General features: G+C 43.7%; 8 protein-coding genes across 8 annotated transcripts; 3 read left to right on the forward strand and 5 right to left on the reverse strand.

The window, feature by feature from the left end:
• Positions 1 to 172: 172 nt before the first annotated feature.
• Positions 173 to 535, reverse strand: AOL_s00043g200 (uncharacterized protein; the record flags this gene model as incomplete). The annotated part of the gene is made up of 1 exon (XM_011120687.1): positions 173 to 535. The coding sequence occupies one exon, from the start codon at positions 533 to 535 to the stop codon at positions 173 to 175; it is 363 nt and encodes a 120-aa protein (XP_011118989.1).
• Positions 536 to 758: 223 nt separating this feature from the next.
• AOL_s00043g201 (uncharacterized protein) lies at positions 759 to 1,370 on the reverse strand (the record flags this gene model as incomplete). The annotated part of the gene is made up of 1 exon (XM_011120688.1): positions 759 to 1,370. The coding sequence occupies one exon, from the start codon at positions 1,368 to 1,370 to the stop codon at positions 759 to 761; it is 612 nt and encodes a 203-aa protein (XP_011118990.1).
• A 2,309-nt stretch (positions 1,371 to 3,679) lies between these two features.
• Positions 3,680 to 4,048, forward strand: AOL_s00043g202 (uncharacterized protein; the record flags this gene model as incomplete). The annotated part of the gene is made up of 1 exon (XM_011120689.1): positions 3,680 to 4,048. The coding sequence occupies one exon, from the start codon at positions 3,680 to 3,682 to the stop codon at positions 4,046 to 4,048; it is 369 nt and encodes a 122-aa protein (XP_011118991.1).
• A 60-nt stretch (positions 4,049 to 4,108) lies between these two features.
• Positions 4,109 to 4,504, forward strand: AOL_s00043g203 (uncharacterized protein; the record flags this gene model as incomplete). The annotated part of the gene is made up of 1 exon (XM_011120690.1): positions 4,109 to 4,504. The coding sequence occupies one exon, from the start codon at positions 4,109 to 4,111 to the stop codon at positions 4,502 to 4,504; it is 396 nt and encodes a 131-aa protein (XP_011118992.1).
• Positions 4,505 to 9,522: 5,018 nt separating this feature from the next.
• AOL_s00043g204 (uncharacterized protein) lies at positions 9,523 to 10,725 on the forward strand (the record flags this gene model as incomplete). The annotated part of the gene is made up of 1 exon (XM_011120691.1): positions 9,523 to 10,725. The coding sequence occupies one exon, from the start codon at positions 9,523 to 9,525 to the stop codon at positions 10,723 to 10,725; it is 1,203 nt and encodes a 400-aa protein (XP_011118993.1).
• Positions 10,726 to 13,108: 2,383 nt separating this feature from the next.
• On the reverse strand, positions 13,109 to 14,977 carry AOL_s00043g205 (uncharacterized protein; the record flags this gene model as incomplete). Its single annotated transcript, XM_011120692.1, has 2 exons — positions 13,109 to 14,523; positions 14,605 to 14,977. 2 exons carry the CDS (start codon positions 14,975 to 14,977, stop codon positions 13,109 to 13,111), a joined length of 1,788 nt encoding a protein of 595 aa, XP_011118994.1.
• A 786-nt stretch (positions 14,978 to 15,763) lies between these two features.
• AOL_s00043g206 (uncharacterized protein) lies at positions 15,764 to 16,918 on the reverse strand (the record flags this gene model as incomplete). Its single annotated transcript, XM_011120693.1, has 2 exons — positions 15,764 to 16,382; positions 16,515 to 16,918. 2 exons carry the CDS (start codon positions 16,916 to 16,918, stop codon positions 15,764 to 15,766), a joined length of 1,023 nt encoding a protein of 340 aa, XP_011118995.1.
• Positions 16,919 to 18,150: 1,232 nt separating this feature from the next.
• AOL_s00043g207 (uncharacterized protein) lies at positions 18,151 to 19,986 on the reverse strand (the record flags this gene model as incomplete). The annotated part of the gene is made up of 3 exons (XM_011120694.1): positions 18,151 to 19,373; positions 19,459 to 19,867; positions 19,948 to 19,986. The coding sequence occupies 3 exons, from the start codon at positions 19,984 to 19,986 to the stop codon at positions 18,151 to 18,153; spliced, it is 1,671 nt and encodes a 556-aa protein (XP_011118996.1).
• Between the last annotated feature and the right edge of the window lie 1,317 nt (positions 19,987 to 21,303).

Genomic DNA, 21,303 nt, shown 5'->3' on the forward strand with positions numbered 1-21,303 from the left:
CAACTTCAGTCTATCTCACTCTAGTATTACCTTCGCTTTAAATTATGCCTCTTGTTTGCTTTTTTCCTAGACTAAATTAAATAGTACACTCGAATTAGGATCATAGCTGTAAGACATTGAACAACACCAAAGGAGCATCCTAGCACATTTATCATACTTGTTATTATATCCCCTACGCTCCCGTGTTTTCACGCTTAGAAACCAATCCAGATCTATCGTTAGGATTAAAGGGCCACGAACTCAATCGCCCAGCACCAGCATCACCAGTTCCTTTCTCGATCCAACGCTCATCAGCGATATCGGGGCCTTCCAGATAATAAGGCTCAGTGGCATCTAACATTTCGTATCTTTCCTCGCTCTGGGGTTGGTTGAAGTAATCTACCAGCGTCGCTGCATTTGACCATGAAACTGACCGGCCTCCGACTTGGAGTTCATGGTTGGGGTGTAAGTCCTTAACCCATTGCGGAAGCCGATTGAATCCGGTTACCACCGATTTAAACGGTTCAGAATCCAGCTCCTCTGTGGTTCCCTTCATAGTAGCGGTACAATAACAACCCATCCATTCCTTACACCGGGCTGCCTGATGGTCGTATCGACACCGCGCATTATTACGACTCCTAGATGGGCTTGCAGAGTCAAGATGGCAGTTACAATTGTGACAAATTTCGTCCCTCCAATTAAGAAAGAAATCCCTATATATGGAAATCGAAAGTTTAGTCTTCAATTCCTTCTTCAGCATAGCAAATTCAGTTATAGAGTTAGGTAAGAGTTGCGTGCGAGTCATACATTGCTGCTTGCCAGTTTAGAGCTGGGTCGGGACGTCTCCTGGGGTTATTTCGGAATTGCGGGTATATCTCGGGGTCCGAGTCCATTTCCTCCAACATATACATTACTGACGGACATCTTACGCTCAAGCTCACGAATGTCCTCCAAGTCACCGCCCTTTTATTCTCAAATTGTTTTGTTGTGTTCGAAGGAGGTGTAGAGTCAGAAGCTACTTGTTCTTCGGTGTTCGAGCTGGACTCAAATTTTAGTGTATCACTTGATACTTGCGACGTAATTTTCGGATGGACCGGGGATGTTTCGGTAGGGATGTATAAAGGAACCGTTGAAAAAGTTTTTGCAAGTTCTATAATGGAGTTTATAACTGGGCGACTTTTATCTATCGTAGAGGTAGAGCGCGTGGTAACAGCTAACTTGAGATTTGAGGCGGTGTATAGAGGTACTGAAGCCCATTGAAGTCCTGTAGTTATTGAAACACCCGGGATGGTCAGCGTCGGTGTTCCCTCGGTTGTGCTGGTGGGAGCCGATTGTACCAGTGTCCAAAATAGTACAGCTGAAAGAGATAGAATGAAAGTGAAGCAGTTCATTTCTATCTTCTGTTAAGAGGTCGTGGCGCCATGATTGTTAGCTATAAAGTACCTTCGTTTTCTTATATAAATAGATAGGGTAACTCTCTTGGGTTTGAGTTTAAACCACATCAAAAGAACACATACCTAATCATTAGTAATCTTAAATTTGTGATTTCTCCGTAGAACTTACCTATTTAATGAATGAATGAATGGAGGAAGTCAGGATGTTGCGCACCTGTAGAATTCGGGTTGGCAGAAATCAATCTAAATTGACTAGGACTTAGGATCCGATGGGTCTTGGACTTATTTTAAAGGCTGTAATTGCGATTGGATGTAGTATATACTTATCAATACAGATCAATATCCCGTTAGACTCTCTTCAGTGCAAGCCAGGAAAGGCACAGCAATCACCGTATGCAAACTACGTATACATATCACCCACATTGCATGGGATAGTTTCAGAACATACCTGGGTATATATGACATCAACTGGGAACTCAAGATATCGATATCAATATCGATATCGGCTGAGCCGTTAACTAGCATCCAAAACCGCTGCTATTCCATGAATCCATCGATCTTCGCCACAATAATATTCGCATTCGTAAGGCATCTAAGTTGGGGTCGGGTACCCGGGTGCCTAGTAGCTACAGATCACCTTTGCTGTGCCTACCTCACACTATAGCCAACCCTAACCAGCTAAGTGGTGAAAATATGACACAATCATGTTAGATCATGATGAGCATCCTCAAAGGATGCGATTTCAAAAGTACCTTGAGCCCTGAAGCGTTTTTCTTTCTTTTTCTGAATTTGTTCCTTACTTTCTCTTCTTTTTTTTCAAAGCCTCAGTATGTGATATACGGGGCGAGGTTATTCAAGGGTATACGATTCCATGGGTAACATTGTTTGAAACAACCATAATATTGTTTGTTAATCCCTACTCCAAAGGAGCTGCATACTTACCAGTTTATGTCGATGAACCTATCGAGAATTAATGTCCCGAGATGCGAGCTTCGAACTGGGGGCTCTTATTGAAACGCTATGATCAAACTACGTCAATGCATCTGTTATACTCTTAGATAGAACGTCTCATATATCTCCAATTGAAATAGAATTACCGCGTTCAATGTTTATCAAAAACGGAAAACATGCCTAGATGCCTATTTAACAAGGATTCTAGTGAATTCGTCTTATCAGATTATGGTTAACAAGTGAATTTCATTTGCTTTGAGTATTTAGTAAACCCGTTGGTAGTACTATAGTATACTAGCGTTTTGTCAAGATTTAAACCCGATTCTCTGGCACGGTGTCTATAAATCATGGCTCTGATTAAGCCTATAAGATTGTATTAATTGCCCCAGAGTACCGGTATACCTGGAAACGTAGCCTGTGAAAACTAATAGTTCACGCTGTGCATGTGCTGAGTGATACATGAATTTAGAACAAGTGGAATTTAGCCTAGCACTCAGCAGCCGACCAATATTACATGTATACACCGTACCGGTAGCAGGGTGTGTTTATAGCAGAGTCAATCGAATGTTAGAGTATAACAGCCACGTGGTTACGCGCGTTAGTATACAGTTTCTGAATTGTAAATGCACATGATCAAATAACATTACCTATCCACTAATAAAATAACGTATAACGTTAGGGTTTTGCTAGGCTTTTTCGATCTACTTGGGATTCCTGTGTCTTAAGACTTCGTTAAGACGCTTTACCGCTGTAAAGTTCTATTTAAGACTAAATTGACATGTACCTGATGGCCTCGAGTACTACAGGCCGATAATTGATAAGAAGTGGCTATGATGTGCGCGACTTACAAGCGATTGCTGTGAATTGCGCGACGATCCGATACACAGTAAATCCAAAAAAGAAACTACGGTCCGGTTTTATGTATATTTGCAACTGCCAACAATATATTTAAGGGAGAGTCCCTCGCCGGAGAGTCAGTTGATCTCTTCTGAGTGCTCACGACTACATTCCGAAATTTCGTTAATAAGAGTTCAGACACCCGGTACCCTAGCCTCGAGAAAAGTACCCAGAAACGTGGCATAGCTTCGCTACTCCTACGCACGGCTTCGCACCGCCTAAGTTCGACGACTGAAATAGCCCGCAATAAGTTGTTTCTGTTCAAACTCATTCTTGTCCAACCAGCTCTTTTTCGAGGCCCTCCTTTCGAGATTTGCACTCAGGATCATACAACGTCTCCATCCATCCTTTATTGCGATAAAGGAGTAAGGATCGGCAAAGCAATCTATCTCAAGACTCGGTCTTCTCGGTTCGAACCGTTACTTTCCCTGTTTCCGACGTTACTACCATTTACCATGATGCGAACACCTACCTCAAATGCGGAGCAGCAACCCGGTGACATTCTTTGGGATGAAATATTCTCTACCAATCCTCGTGGGTTCGAAGTTCTGAAAACCCCGCTTCCGGAATTATCCACCCACGAGTCACGCGATTTTTGTCTTGACCCTATTTACGAATACAAAGGGCTTGCAATAAAATGCGATGTGTCTTATCGAGAGATAGATATGGCAAAACTTGCAGGTGATTGCGGGATCAAAGTGCATGGCTACGTACTACGTGCGTACAAAGACTTTCCCGAGCTCCAGCTCTGCAGAGTTGGCCTTGTAATGGAGATCGGCCGCTCCCTGGCCGATTATATCAAAACAATTAGCGACAACGAACCTTAAAAACTCAGAGTTAAGAATGAGATGATTTCAGCCGTGCAACGACTGTATACAGAATACAAAATGGTTCACGGAGATATCAAGCCAGCAAATTTCCTCATTTGTCAAGACGGTAAAATACGTCTTTGCGACTTCGAAAGTGCATGCCCAGAGGATGAACCCGTTGGGCTATGGGGGCCGTTAATTGATGATTTGGGAGGTACGGCGTTCACTGTTCGCTATCAAAATAAACATCGAGAACAATATGTACCGCCCGCGAGAAATGATGATTGGTACGCTTTGGCAATATCTGTTTGGGAGTTGTACACGGGAAAAACACCATTTGAAAGTATCGCGGATACCGGGGAGTTGAGAGACCACCTGCGTACAGGTCAGACAGTGGATTTGGCGGAAGTGAAAGATAGTGAAACGAGGGAATGGATCCGAAAGATTCTACGGGAAGGGGGCGCTTTAGTGTAATTAGTGCTGGAGGCGAATTAGAGTCCCTGAACTGGCCTTCCCAGAACTTCAGCTTGGCTTCACGCCTATAAAGCTCCATTCCGGTCGCCGTATGGCGAACTTTCGGTTGACGAGCCTAAGATAAATTGACTCTCTTGGTAGACTGCATAAACATGTACTTAAGTATTTTTTATTGTGAGGTATGTACATGTATACATACCTAATCAACTATATAGACTCAAATTGATATATGCATATATTAGCCCCTGCTTCTGGATTTCGAAGCCTTGATAAGTATTTTTATGTCCTTTTAACGTATTTTGGCCGACAAAAGTGTTTGAAAAAACATGCTTGATTTTGGAGATAGCGGAAACGCAATCAATCAATATGCAATGGAGCCAGAAAAATCGGGGTTTGGTTGCTGGAGGTTAGTCGGATATTGACCCAGCCGGTAAACGGCCGTTCCTGGGCGACCAGGTTTCCAGGTTTTCTTCTGTGTTGCCTCGGCTCGCTTTGTGTTGTTCGTACAAACCTTCCTAATATGGTAATTCAAACAACCAAAAGTTTCCCTCGCATGGGTCTTGGCACAACTATTTAAACGCGTCCTTCCCAGCACCCTCTTCCTTCAAGCATACTTACCTTGTGAGAAGATCACGGGATCATGAAGCCGTGGCCTTTCATTCGTGAGTCCGCATTGCACAGCGCGGTACTTTCACAGTGAGTGAGTGTCTTCGGGCACTCACCTCGCGTTATTTTTGCTTTCACATCGAAGATGTCTATCTTCAAATATTTTTTCTTGATAACATAGACTTTGCTTCTATGTGTCGAGAAAAATTATTTAGGGTGTTCAGCTATAATACATGACTTATGCATGAATTCACACGAGGTGCTCATATAGCCATGGATAAGACGCGACTCCCAAGAAATCTGGGAACTGGGAACTTTGGGCTCAGCTGGCCACGCCCAAGGACTTGACTCTATTTCACTAGCTCTTCGGGAGCAGATAGTGGAAAAAGAATGCGCCAGCGATATGAGGAGTAGAGAAAACCGGAATACCGAACCTGCAAGGTACACTTGGAATCCTGAGAAACACGTCGATGTAAATATTGGCCACAATATGAAACCATAGTTACCTATATAGCTATCTGGCCCGGTGGGGAGATCTAGTATTGTAATGAGCTACAGAAGGCGCGCGAAACACACCGACGAAACAATTAGCAGAGTTGATTAAGCTCTTAACGACTGTCGGTTGCCTTATCGATGATGCGCGAGGATGCAAAAGATGACTCTCCTTGGCTTTCTCGTTATCATGTGAGGTTGCATCTTCATGCACGTCCGCCGGTCAAGCTTCAGTTAGCTAGAATTAAAGCAAACTAGCTAGCACAGTGATAAATATGACGGATAGGAAATTTCCATTAATTTCAACCTCCAAACCAACGATTGATTTAAGGTATATATACCTATGTGTCAATCCTGAGCTGGTTATCCATGAATGGCATCCCACAGAGCTGTAAGATACGACCACGATCTATTATGGACCTTAAAATACAACAACCAACGCACTTTTACTAGCTAACAACGTGCCTGGTCGGCCGTCGGTCAACTGCAGATCTCCCTCGTGGCAAGCATAGCAGCGTCGCTGTAAATATATTAAAAAAAAAAACTACGGCCGCGGAGTACTTTAGTCCGTGAATAATCGTTCAACCACTCCCAATCTTGTACTTTTCCTATATCATTATATCTGCGATAAGTCTCTAGTATTCTGACGGTGGTACTTTTGGCTTAACCTGCCACCATGTGGCCCTACCAATAAGGCGTAGCCGCGCTGGAAGTTGTACAATACATATCTGAGACTCCTTCCAAACTACAAGATAGGGCTTCTCGAGCGGCAGATCAAAGAGTTTTCGGAAGAGATTGAACGCATCGTAAAATTCAAGAGGGATTTCGGATCTTTAGTGGCGAGCTCGGGCTATGCCGCCGACCAAGAGACGTCACATTCGTTGGACTGGGGCCTGGTCAGGCTTCCGAGAACCGGCTGTGTACAAATAGGGTCAGTTAAAATCTTGATCCTTACTATCTACAACTACTATCCACATATTAATTTCAATATCGACAACAGGTTCAAGCACGCACAGGATCGAGTTTTTGGAAGCTCCTGGATATCGGCATTAAGATAATTTTCGATAGCGTGGCCGACCCAGTGGCCGGGGAGGGCGTCTTCAAACTCGGTAGAAACACTGGTGCAACATTTGGTATGGTAAACACCGTGAAGGATGGGGTGTATATCTTAGAGAACTGCCAGACGACGAAAGAATGGTGCGTCTGTATTGAGGATGGCCCGGCCGAATTTTCGCAACAAGGTGACTCCGGAAGCCTTGTATTTAATACAAGGTTCCAAGCCGTCGGAATGATAAAGTTAGATGTTCCGCTATATCGATACATAGAGACACGTTAGCAAAATCACCCTGAACCGCTGTGTTTCAGAACAGACGCTCCGTACGTCAGGATACGATGCGCCAGAAAGATTGACATATATGACACCAATCCGGCTCATACTATGAGACATACAGAAGAAAATTGGAGAGGAGCTCTTCGTGAGTGACCCATGAGGTGGATACATTAGAATGCGAATGGTAACGGCGGAGACTGCATGTTGTCGAGGGTAGTGTTTTAACGCGATTTAAACGCATTCTCTCTCTTCGTAAATCTGGTTGGCTCTGGTCTCGAGGCTAGGTTGGCTGCTTGGTAGCCACAGACAATCAACCAAGTATTGGGTTTCACAGTGCAACGTTATAACTAATGCTGGAAAACTGACGAACGTTAATTAAGAAACCGTCCGAAACACCAAGGAAGCACATGGTTATGTACTCTATAAGAAAATGGAAAATAGCTGGCTCCTCTTACACTGCCAATTGCGAAGGGCACTACATTATTCTCGTTGCACGTTTCAACCACATATCAATTCATATGATCAATATTAATAGTCTAAAGTTAGACGGAAAGGACATCTTCAGCACTCGACGTATGGCCATGGCTTTCCAGGTTGAGTGCCGCTTCAGAGACAGGAAATTGGGGCGAGATCTCGAGATCCTCCCACCGAATATTCTTATTGGCATATGAGTATTTCTCTATTGCGGAGCTCCGGAGATCCACCGACGGCAACCCATAATTTAATACCCCACAAAATCTACGAGAGCCTTGGTATCGAGGCCAACATGACACGTTCCCCGGACCGCCTCAGAGAAATGAACTAGATGAGGAGCCCGGTAGATCTCTAGTCCTTAAAATAGTGGTGGTGGCCGCGGCAATTAAAGCCACTAGCTAGATAAAGTCGAAAATGCAAACGACAATTTGTTGTTAACTTTTCACGCTGTATTCGCCATTCCGCAGGAAACCGTGCCATTCAAACGAACAAAAGAGATCCAGTGCGAGGAAGCGAGATCGGGGAATCGAGGTCGATGATCGCATTGTATTATATTTCCAGGAACTTGGTTTAGACTTTCTTTCTGCCTAGGGCGGTGGCAACTGGTTGAATGTACCAGACGGTGGAAGAAAAAACGGCATCTTGGCTAGCATATATATATATTGGTTATTTGACCTGTCGGTTTACTTTTCTTTCCAGCCATTAATTCATCTTTATCGGCTAGCTCCCTGATATCCGTTTGCAGCATGCATATACTAGATGTCCACAGGTTTCTAGACATCCGTTGGTGGCCCTAAGATTGGGTCATAATATATATGGTATTTGTATTTTCGATCAGTATATTAGTAGCGCCATATAGACGTATTAATCTAGAATATACAGGTATTCACGGTCATATCTAACCGGGTGTTTTCAAGGCTGTCAGTTTATAATTTAATCAACATTGGAAGACCCGATGAATCAGATAGCAGGTCGGTTTGTATAATTATGACCCTAATTACCCGAACCTAGTATGTCTAAATCTATGTATCAAATATATATTTGCGCACGCTCATGTCGAGCGCCTCATAAAAAATTGGGTATGAGATTTAGGTGCTAACTAGCTAGTTTAATTACGCCGCTAGCTACCTAATTAAATTTAGTTGATAAATAACTTGGGGTTAGTTAATTTTTTGCGTATGACCAGCCAAAGGATCAGGCCCACCCCTCTTTTACGCCTAGGGAGGAATCAGGTCCTTCTTCTAATTCTTTCTATTCTTCCTCTGACCCCGACCCTACTGGGGTATAGGAATGTTTGAGATAGTGTAGATTCCGATATTAATATGCTTATGTAAGCTTACCTTCTGAGATTGTAATTATATTGACGGACGATCCTTGTATAATATTTACAAACTAGATTACATAAGCATTACTTACTAAAGCACTTAGGTACTTGCTTAATTGCCTATAGACGCCTATCTAACGGTGAGTTTAGTCTATATGTATCGGTAGGAGTGCTTAATACGCATGTATGGCCACTCATTCTACTCTACTGTTCCAGGAGCTCTAGAACCCAAGTTATATTAATAACTCATGGCTGATCTCCCAAAATCATAATCTCCCTAACCACATGGGAGCTGTTGCTACCCAGATGTTTGCTCTTGCTATAGGAACAAAATTAGAAATATATAGCGATTGACTCTCTTCGCAAATTGATTAGAGCTTCCTTTTGAAGCTGGAGCGATGTTGGTATACTTGTGTTTGTATACAAAGATAGCGACAAGTATGTCCCAAAAATGATTGATCTACGACCACAGCCAGTGGACACGCTGCCTATTTAAACCCCCCCTCCTATTCCTTTCCCTCTTGGTTCTCCCTCCCTCTTTCATATTCCTAGAAACCCCAAAGTCTCTCTCCAAAACCTGATAGTCCTCGTACCACGCTCGTATAGCCCCAACGACCTCAGCGATTTAGCTAGACTGTAAGTATGATCTTTATTATCGTTATCTTCCCTTAACTAAGACCATCCTTGACCTTACCTTACCCAGAACCAAGCTTAAACTTAGTATCACAGTTATCGTCTTCTTTTATGCTAATACTGCGTCATAGTTCTCCGAATAACAAACAAACAAGCAAAATGCAGAACTTTCCAAGTCTCAGCGCTGGTGTTTCAACACCCTCACCGCTCACTGAAACCGAGGTCAACTTCAAAAAAGCCCTCCAAGATGCAATCAGTCAGAGAAGCGTGAGCTACAAAAGAGTTTTTGTAGTCACAGTCTATTTTGCGAGCGACGATACCGATGCCCAAACAGATTCCAAGGAGTTCGCAAAGACAATGAAGAGCCTGCTCGGTCTTCACGATACCGATATGATCGAAGTGGTATTTCCAGATGACGAAGAGGCTGAGATCTTCTGGAGCATGAAACATCTAGAACTTTTATCTCTTTCTCGCTCTTTCCAAGGCAGAAAATTATTTATCTTTCATTTTGCCGGCCACGGCTTTTTGAATCGATCAAAAGAGCTCATCCTATCAGGTACGCATACGGGAAACAGCCAGGAAATTCCTTGGGCGGACATATATAGGTTTTTCCTGAGGCCCCGATTCAAGGACGAGGCTTTTGGTGGAAGAGACGTTGCTTGTATATTGGACTGTTGCCATTCAGGGGCCTTCGTAAGGCCGACCGTGGCATCCGAAGGAACCGTTGAAGTTTTGGCAGCATCTGATTCGAGAGCTATTACAACCGGCCGGAAGAGTGAGAACGTAGAGGCAACTTTCACCCAGAGATTCCTTCTCGAAATGCGAACCTTGGTTGGGCGTGCCGACAAACCGCATATTACCCTTCCAGATGTTTTAAATGCCTTACAACAACGGAAAAGGGACCCTACGAAATCAATGCCTACATACGGAATGCTCTATGGTTCCACTCCGGTACTGTTCCCGGTAACTACACTCCAGCGACCGGAGCAAGCACCAACATCCTCCTCCTCCTCCCCGAGGCCACACACGTTAGCGACGTGGAGAAGGCCGCAGCATTCCGTTGGGTTGAAAGTCCACCTCCCATCCGGAATATCGGACGAATCAACTAGGACCATGGTAAAATGGCTCCTTCAGCTAAGAGATGATTTCAAAGTCGAGGTCACATCGGTCAATGACACCGCCTCAACTGTTGTCTTTCTGTCTGTCCCGTACAGCCAGTTGTACATATTTTGTCGGCTCGAAGCTGCAGGTGTGTGCCGGTTTGAACGTATCTGCGAGAATATCTTCTCAGAAAATCTTCTTGCATCGTTTCTAGAGCCTGGTTCTCCGGTTGGTCTTCCTGCCTTCCCCATAGCTGGATAGACTCCTGCTCTCGGACCGCAAGGCACGACTCCATCCACCGAAGGGCAACACGGAAAGCACCAAGGCAAATCTAAATTTGGTGCTACTACTATTATCAACAAAATAAACTCATTTACCATACGGAAGAAGGGGAAAAAGGCCCCTCCCCCGGTGGGCGAAAATGAAGACCCAGAAAGTTCCGCGATGAGCGTAACATCTGGATAGCCTGCAAGATCTCTCTTATTTCTCGCCACATTTTCAGCCTGGCTTTCGCAAACGTTTTTCTTCTTCTTTTTTTTTCGGAGGCTCGATCGGGAATACAAAAATAAATATTTGCTATTTACTCTTATACCTCCAAGTCTTGGGTAGTCCTGTACTTTAAAACGGCCAAGATGCTAGGGAACATCGATACATTGATAACTGGCTGGCAAATAGTTCAAGTGATTGTCTAATGGCATGAACATTTAGATAACTTAAGTCTCTGATAGACTAGTTCACTATTAGCTCGCCTTAACAACTTCATAGTCTCCACCATCATGTTTCTTACCATTCTTACAATATGAAAACTTTTATTACTAGCCCCACCAATAGGCTGTTTGTGAGATAAAAACAGATTAGAGATCCACTAGTACTTAGCTATCATCCACTAAATTAGGTGAGCCTCGTGTATACATGCAGGGCCCTTAGGTCCAAACTGGTGTCTACCCTAAGCCCAAGCGAAGACGGACCTCGTTGTCCTAACTATAAAAGCCCCAATCTAGACCCTCGTGACAACTAATATCATTGACGTATAAATAATTATTTTTACGGCGTTTCGACAAGTACAGTCTAGTCGCGAGGCCGGAGTAATCGTCGCCTCGATCAGCGACACCGCCTACTACGCCGGTGGCACGCTAAGCTGTGATCCACGAATACTCACGTGGTCGCGAGATTTTCTAAGCGCTAGTATTCCGTATCGAAGCCTCCAATAGCTAGTCTCCAACCCAGGCCAGGAATTAGCTATTTTATGGCGCCGCAGCATCGATAGATTTCACGGACTGATCTAGAATACGATTTTGTCAGTCTGTCTCATGGATCTGCACTCTAGTTAAAAGGTATTGGTGTGGTAAAAGGTTCCGAGCGTGAGATTTTACCTACGCAAAATTCACGAAAAGAGTGAGAATCAAGTCACGTCAATGTTATACAGGCGTCTAAATATTGGGAAAGAGGAGGCTATATATTTACACGTCTGATATACTACTTATTCCTAAAGAGAAGGGTCAAAATGGCATCTTCTAAGAAGTCGTATAGTTCTTAGAGGTCATTGGCAAGCCTGGCATGCGTTAGAACAGACGAGAATCGACTGTTGAAACTAGCTGTGTTTACTAAAATTTGACTTTTTGGCGCTTCAGGACAAATCAGTTCAAGTACAAATGGCATTTGGGAACGGAAAATAGGAATTGAATTCAAGATACTTTTCCACACTTCCCAAATCCCTGGTTGCGAGACGGAGGCTACGATAGCCCTTAGGGACGGTGAAATCACTTGTCTTGAAGCGGGTTATCTCTTTTTCCGGGCATCTACTTCTGCATGCTGCAGCTGTATTGAAAACTCCCACCGAACACTATCTACCTAAGTAAGTATATTTACTTCGGGCTTTACTCCACCCTCTACTGCCTCCCTGATAAGCGTCCGTTTTATTGGTCAAAAGTTCGGATTGGCCGCTTACTGTATCCAAAAAACTCCAGTAGGGGCTGAGGATCCACCTGATAGGAGAACTATACCCGTTTAGGCGCTTAAAACAGCCCAAGCTGTAACCATTAAAGACATTTGAAGGAAGCCAAATTTGTTATTGAATCAATAAATTGAACAGAAGTGTTATACCTCTATTTATTAGAAGGAACCGCTTGGCTAGAATTCACTTCACTAACGTTTTACGATTCGTAAGTGGGGTCTTTGGCTTCTCCAACCAGCAGAATCGCTCTATGCAGAGCATGAATCTTAATTACAGTACAGCCTTTAAAAGGAATAGTCCCCGTTCTGTTAGATGCATACCATCTATACCTCAAACAGAGTTCGGCAGACCTCATAAATGTATCAGACCTGCATCTGGAGGTAAAGCCGAAATGCCCCATTAATAACGTATCTAAATTTACGAAGCCAAAACATGTCGAATGAATTTTGATTAGAAAAGAAATCGCTAAATTTTCCAGTGTTGAATTCTTCTTTTTTACGATCGTCGCTACCGTCTGATCCGAATTTCGGGAGTCCGGAGTATTAGATAGAACTCCCAGCTTACCAGAACCCTCCAAAATAAGACTAGAAGCAAGAAATGTTACACTGTAAAATTCAAAAATATATAAAGGCTTAATTCGGGTATATTCATTGTTGTAAAGCCGTGATCAGTACTGGAAGGATGTTAAGGCTACCGGTTCCGCGAAGGATATAGAGATACATATACAGGATCAAAACCAGTCCTGGACATGGAACGAGAATACATGTGATAGCCTCCTGCACAAAATATGGCTTCCTTATGTTTTTCGAAATCGATTACCGCCTGGGTCCAAATATCCAATACGATCCCCATAGTAAGTTCGTGACCGGCTGCTAACTTATCTACTAAAACATCCTTGATAACAGCACTTTGCAATTTCCTCATCCTTACCACAAATTCCTCGATGGGGCCGGTTACAAAGCGTTCCGCCTTAAATACATAATCTTCCGACTCCTTCACCCGGTGCATCAATTTTTTGATGCAGTCTTCCATAAACTTCTTTTCAGTAATATCTAGTTTCCCTTCTTCGAAATCTGCGTAAACCCCGGCAGTTTCGTTTATGGAGTCTTCTAGATATCCTTGTAGTTGCTCGCGACACTGGTTTCCAATACCCATCCCACTGGTTTCCAAGCGATATAACTGTTCCGGCAAGTCGCCCGCAATGTTCGTGAGCACAAGTTTTGAAAACTCCGTCATAAATCCATTTTCGTCTGGCGGTGGATGGCCTTCTTTAAACCTTTTGATGTAAGTATTGATAACCGCGATCTTACATTTGCGTAGTTCTCTGAGGACTAATTCCAAGCCTTCTTGTAGAATCTTACCGGCTTGCTCGCTTAGTGCCGACCGCTTCGTGTAGGGATCAATCATAGGGTTTCTTCGAACGAAACTCTGGTACATATTGAGAGTCTTATCACGGCCGTTGAAAATAAACTTTTTCAGACTGACAACGGCTACGTCTTCCAGCCGAAAGTTTTTAATGGGCAATTCGTCGGCAAGGTAAGGAAAGTCTTCCAAATGAGGATGTCGTGACGCGTCGGAGGTGCTTAGCTCCAAAGTTTCCAGACCTACTAATGGACAGACTGCCAACTTTCTCCACCACGCGGAAGATACTAAGCCAGTCACAACCAGCTTCTTGAGACTCCGTGGCGGTATAAGACAAAAAGATGGATGGAAGAAGCATCCGGAGATCACCAAGACTCTAAGGCGCTCAAGACCTTCAAACACATCTTGAAAGATCTTGAGTTCGTCAGATATCATGTTGAATTCAATAACGTTATCTCCCTCTATACTATAGCCGTTATTCCATTTGAATTCCGTAAGTTTGGGTGTTTGACGTAAGACTTCTGCACAGCCCAAGATGGTAGCCTTCGCGCAGGGCTCGGATCTAACCTCGAGGTCGAAGTCAACCCCGAAGCTGGGTGGATTGTAGTGCAGCTCCAGGTAGGTAATTTTATGCAAATCTGCGAGCTTCGCGAGGGCGACAGTAGCATGTAAGCGAACACTGAAATCTACCAGCGACCTAGATTCGGAATATCTTTTGAAGTGCTGAAGTTGCTTTCCCGCGTCTTTGAAAGAAATTTCGGAATGTTAACTCTGCGTCTTTAGCTTTAAGTTAATATCAAACTACACCACGATATTGTACTTACTCGACCCATAGAGATGTAATTCTATAACACCTGGCTGCAAGCTTCCACTTTCCAGGAGTCTCAGCAAAGCACGAGATGCTAGGGAATCCCAGTTGAGACAATTACCAACGTCTAACTTCTTGGTGTACTGGATTCCAGAAGAACTGGCTCCATATTTCGTTACGAACTTGCAAAACTCCTTTTCAGATTTACGATCTGGCCCGGGATATTGTTCCTCGGGAAATAGTTTTAGGTTTTTCCACAAGGAATCAAGGGAAGCAGGGAGCAGCGCTTTGCATGTCAGCGCTAACCTTAAGATATCAGGTTTCGGAAGATATTGGAAGATATAGTTGAGAATTTCCGGAGTCGCAATGAGATTATTGAGAGACGCCATTTGGTGATTCCTGTCTCTGTGTCCGATTGGGTCAATTGCGTAGCTTTAGTTAAGCTTTTCGACGGACCTTGAGCTGACGGAGAGCTAACGGTATATATTATCTTGGGCGTACCAGATATCGTGACTTACACCGAGCTCCGCGCGTGCGGTAGTCCCATATCGTGCTCCAATATACGAAAAGTGCCTTTCGACTCATTCAATGCGCTCCTCCGTGAGTGGAAACCATAATTGGCCGCGCGCATACCGACGCCAAAACTTTGAAAGGGAGTCAAGACCGTGTTGGTGCCAAGGCTGCATGGGACAGGGATATGAACATGCAACAATCCACAACACAGGATAGGATCATGAAATTCTAGTCCCTTTCGAATTCTGGCTCCAATAGTGATATATTAGAGGTCTAACCTCTTTGAAGTAAAAGTACCCTTTGAGTACTTAGTTAATATCGGTCCAATCCAGCTTCTTAATTCATATGCCAGCGCGCGATAGGGATTGTGTCCGCGGACACACACATTCTACGTTTTTACAATATTACTATTTTTCCGCTGTTTCGCATCACACGTCGCGTCTGCCTTTTCGGTAGTTCTTGGCCAATACCCAATCGCCGGAGCCATTTATTCTTATACCTGGTTTTATGAGTAATGGAAGAAGACAAAATTTAGTTTTCAGAGTCGGTATAAGAGTACTTCGAATGTTCATTAACATATCGGCGCTTTTTATCCTGTGCTAAAACGTAAATCCACTAAATACTAGTCGACCCTAGGGAGAGAGTCACACTACAATACGCAATTAAATTTTATTATCGGTGTGTATGCCACCAAAGCCAACGTCCTGAGCTTCTCCTCCATACTTTGAGGTCTCTACAGCTGCTGGAACTGGGGCCTTCCCTCTTCGTCGACTGAATAAATAGACGGCGTAGATAAGCCCTATTAGAACCGGGACTGTAACACCTACGGCTATGCCGGCCTTTGCCCCTGTCGACAACCCCTTCTTGTTTGAATTGTTGGGAGTTTTAGAATCACCTTCAGTGCCTCCAGGCGGTAGAGGTTTTGAGGGTACCGGATTAGATGATGTAGAGCTAGTTTTCAATCCCGTGCTAGTTGATAATTCCGATTCGGTTCTTGGTGCAGTGCTTGTCTCTGAAGTAGAACTAATTTTTGAACCGGTTTCTGATGGGATCTCTCGATCACTTCCGCTCCTGACTGTTGCTGAGCTGGAAGATGTAGATGTTGTAGTGCTCGTTTCCGCGGGGGTAGTTCCGGGGAGTCCCGCCTCGGTAACAACGACTATCGCGCTCGCTCCATAATACGATTCAAAGGTTTCTGACCCTGTTACCAGTCTTATGAAGGAGCCATCACAGCTGCCAAATACAGGAGTATATTCGTACTCTGTAACTGGATCAACAACACTAGTGAAATTTGGTTAGCAAAAGGCTGTAACAGCGGCTTCCAGCTAGAGTCTAAGACAGCAAAGTCTGTCCAAGGATTCCTCGTTTTATTCAACATCACTCAAGCCCGTTATTTCTAGGGAGGGGTAGTACCTAGGACAACAAACGTCTCCTCGCTTCTCAGATAACTCGTAGGTGAAACCAATGTACCGTCGACCAGAGAACGTTATTGTCTCATGCTTTGTGTAGCCAGGGGGACAACCGCTCGCCGGACTATAGAACCCACGACCGAAATTTCTAGGGCAGCAGCTTGTTCTGCTAGAATAACAACCCTGTTGAAAAGAGGTCGAGTAGAGAATTCGCGTTCGGGTGTCGCCAAATTGAAGAAACCCTGAAGTTCGCGCGGAAAACAAAGAACAGTCTGGCGGCGGAGTAAAAGGATAGAGGGTACCCAGCTCAGCCAAAGTTTCTGTCCATTGTCCGGCCACAAGGGATAGACTAAAAGCTAGAATGACCGAGAATAGCGATACCATCGTGTCGGCAACAACACTGCGCATTGTTGTAAAATGAACTCTTAAGATCGCCTAAATCTTCTTAGTGTTATACGTTGTAACCAAAGCCTGAATGTGGGATACTATGTTCAAAAAGATATTGTAATCAATAGGAATTACCTAGGTTACCAAGAGCCAAAAGAAAGCTGATATAATATCTTACGTTGCGCCAGTCAAAAGTGTATGCGAGGCTCGAGGAAATGGAGAAGTTCCTTGGCGTTATACAATGTTACACAAGCAAGGATATAGATGCCTTCTCATTGGTTCCGGCTATAAACGTTATGACGCTACAAGGGCCCGAAAGAGTAATCCTGGTAGCCTGTTGGCCAAACCTCTACCTGCATTTTTCAACATTGCATTGTAGCTGTCAGTATTGCATATCGCGCCCCCACGAATTAATTCACAGTGACAGGTAGTGAAGAAATTGGCTCTGCGCGCTAGAACTGGCCCTGTCATAAATTTGACGTAGATTATTAATACAAATTGTATCTCAGCACCTAAATATGTTGGCAAGGTACGCTATGATCCTCTGTGCCGTCTGTGCAGCTGCCTGCATGATAGAATGTGATAGTCAAACCTAATTGGACGCGGTTGGCACAAGAAAATCGAACGCATAAAATGAAGAGATAAGACCTGGCAATAAATGCAGGCCTTGGCTAAGGTTCTGCCTGGAACTAATGCTGCCTGACGCAGGATCGTACTATCACTTTCGATCTTCCAGGTCCTACATGCGTCATAATGAGAATTCTAGAAGCATTGATATCGATCGGGCCGCGGGGTCAATGCTTTGTACTACATTCCATTTTCCCGCTATCTCAGTCGCTATAAAACCGTGCATTCTACATGGTATACCCTACATGGCAAACAAAACCGCTACCATCTGAGGGTTATAATATTGTAGCCTCACTTTTTCGTTGGCACATGGGAAGGGCGCACAGACTTGCTCTTCGGCCACCTTCGGTAACATCGGAACTTTCCTTTTATTCTATTTGTTTTTTTAGATGTTATTTTCTTTTCTTCTCCGCAAGTGAAAATTTGTTAGCATGCTACAGTTAACTGAAGTCGATGCGTTAACGCGTTGATGCACCTTTATAACACTAGATGTAATCCTAAACTAAAGCAAACAAGTAATCTCGTCTCAGATCCAGCAAATAGCTAGTGGTAGCAATAGTTTGATATTCTAGAATGGCACGTATTTACACATATCCGTCGACTCTTCAGCTAGCCTCAGCTATATTCTAAATATCCTCCCATGTGTGGTCACCATACTCCCAACCAGGCTCAGTATTCAAGAGATCAGGATTACGGCCTCTCTGCCTTTCAGTAGTCCAGGACCCTGACAACGAATACACCACCTTCCCGTTTTTAATCTCTATTTTTCCAACTATATTGTCCTTGATTTCACCGAATACGGTTCTATCGCGCCTGCGATCCTGTTTCGTTCGAATTACTAAGCGCCGATGCTGGAAAACATCCGCGATTATTGCAGCTATTAAGCCATAGGCCTTTAATGACCGAGAGTCGTCTTCATATATGCTAGTTTTAGATAGCCATGTATGCTGTGGTAACCCAAGGTGCCTACGCCTTTCGATAAGAGTAGTCCTGAAGGCGCTGAATGCTTCAAAATCATCTCTATAATCTGTGAAGAACCATATTCTTTCGAGGTCGAGGTATTTGTACGTCTGGCGGACAGTACTGTAAGATAAATTTCCAGCCTGAAAATCAACAAGACGCGGGAGCTCAGCAAATGCTGTGAAAACATGACCCCAACGGAGATCTATGGGAGTAATGTCTCCAGCCCAACTGTGCATGTTGGTGATGTCACACCCATAGATATGTAATTTTGAGCAAGTCTCTAGTGTTAGTAGGAAAAACACTACTGATTCGTCAAACTTCTCTATCCCTTCGAGAACGAGCGACTTGAGGTTCTGCGGATTTGATAGTTGGAATTCGGGAGGATAGGCTGCGCCATAGGAGTATGGTGACTTTATCGAAAGATGTTCCATAGTCTCGGGGAGCCATTCCGTTATGTGTTTCATATTCCGGCCGGAAACGGATTTGCCCCGAACGTTTACCTCCTTTATCTTCTCCAAATAGGGACGTTGCGAGCACGTGTATGTGCTAGGCCCAGCGTAAGAGACTACATCTTTGATCGTTTCAAATCCCCGCCACAAATATGCTGCACTGTCGGCGTTTTGAGCATGTATATGCAACTTTCGTAGTTGGGTGGCGGGAAATGATCGCGTGGCGAGCGAAAAGGCTTTTAAGAATAGCTCATTGACATCCCCTACATTGTCTTCCGTCTCCCTTGTTGGCTCGAGTGTCCGAATTGTAAGTTCCGTGACCAAACCAGGTAGATTCGAAAATAGAGATGTGATTTCATTGATAAATATTTTAACCCATCGAGAGCTGTTCTCAACGTTGAATATTCTTTGCGTTTCAGATTCCTCTTTTGGCGCTTCTTAACTCCCCAAATTCCAATGGATTGCATTATAAGAATGTATTTCGTTCTATGTAGGGCTCGAAGCATGGGTAGGAGTAAATACCATTGAATAGACGGCATCGGCTTTTAGGAAATGAGCAATCCTTAGGAAGCAGCGACATTGGCGAAATAACGACATGTCTGGTATACCGAGCGAAAGGATCTCGCTCGGTTCCCACGAGCTTTCGGGTAATCAGCTGGGTATGCTCCAAACTTCCGCATATATATACCGTCGAAAACGCAAAGGCTGTAGCGACGGCCTCAAATCTCCGACAAAGAAGTCTCAAATCGTAAAAGCTGGCTTGGTTACGGTCTTTTATCATTCTTAGATATTTAATCCCGGGTCTCGGCTCAATTTGTTCTGTAGATTCTGCGATTTCATTGGCAGAGCCGAATCGATTTGGGGTGTCACTTTGCACAAGATTGTCCCATGTGTAGATTTTCCGTTGCTCGTTGTACAGGTAAGAGAGAATCTGGAGTTAGTTAGCTCTCACGGCTCGCTAATAGCCCTGTAGTTGGAGGTAACTATTTGGAGGGTTGGCTCTTGGGATACCTCTTCCAAAATCTCATTTGGGCACGTAAGCAAGCTCATCTTATTGCGAGCCCGGACTAATAATCCCACTTATGTAGAATTACAAGATGCTAAACTTAAGAGAGGAACACTGCTTAGATCGTAGTCCAGCTAGAAGGTTGGTTTAAGGGAAGCCGCCGAAGCGCCAAGGCTTATCTAGTAGTTATACCTCAAATCAAACCGACAAACTATTGTTTCTTCTGGGCGCGCCTTCACGGATACGTACGAGATTGCAGGAAAACTTTCTGATCGATAGAAGGTTATGAAACCGGAACGCTGGCGCTGGCGACTTTGAGTTATGTACACAGTTATGGCCACCCTAGATGGTACCGAAGCCTCCAGCTCGCTCCGCTGAATACCAAAGCGGGGCTTCGGCTACACTTGCCATATTGGTGTAATGAGCTGCCTTGACTTTATGAGTCAGATCATATATCATATCATTCGTATTTAATATTTCCTCTAATCCTGTATGCACTGAGGCTCTACTACTTTGTTCCAATGAATATCCTAAATGCATATAAATGCTTTGCCAATTATTATTCGTAATGCTCCAAATTATGATCTAACATACCATTGTAAGTCTGAATTGATGTTTTACAAAAGCGCAATATGCCAATGATTATCGTTTCCCGAGTGCGAAGTTTGGCCTGCTCAAACTGGACATTAAGACTAGATTTAAACTCTATATGGCGGTAAATATCAAATATCAGAAACTCTAAAGTGAGGAGGCTTATAAGAACTGTTCAAATATTTATGTATTTAGAAAGCCTACATAAAGCTCCTGACTTGATTGCTCTCCTAACAAAAGGTGGCCTCGTTCTCACGACTAAGGGTAGGAGAACTTATAGTTAGATTCATATATATATATGTGCAAAATAGTTCTGAATTTGCGAAATCTGTGAATATATGTCAAATGCTAAATCCAATTTGATGCAGGTGTTTTGAGATGCTAATTATATAAACTCTTTCCCCATTGGGTCTAAGTGAGTTTTCCCAACTAATTAAATGGTTTATTCTAATCTAATTTAACCCATCGTGTGATTCTAGCTTCATTTTGCGCGACCACCCGGGCTATTTGGATAAGCAACAATCCATAAAGTTGTTGCTGTTCTTTCTTAAATGTATGTTCTATGAATCTACGTACTACCGCCTCACAGTATTCTTTCCTTGGCAATAAATAGAGCTGCGTATCCCCCGGATCTTTAATCGTTATTATAAGATTCCAGTGAGGTACTCCAAGTCCCCAAATGTGCAACGACTTGAATAACCTGTTGAAATTCTCAAAAGTCCTTGCATTTAACCGGAGGGTTTCCACTATTTCCGAGTTCAGAATGAAAG

This window comes from Orbilia oligospora, assembly GCF_000225545.1.
Source record: "Orbilia oligospora ATCC 24927 unplaced genomic scaffold scaffold00043, whole genome shotgun sequence".
Lineage (NCBI taxonomy): Eukaryota > Fungi > Ascomycota > Orbiliomycetes > Orbiliales > Orbiliaceae > Orbilia > Orbilia oligospora.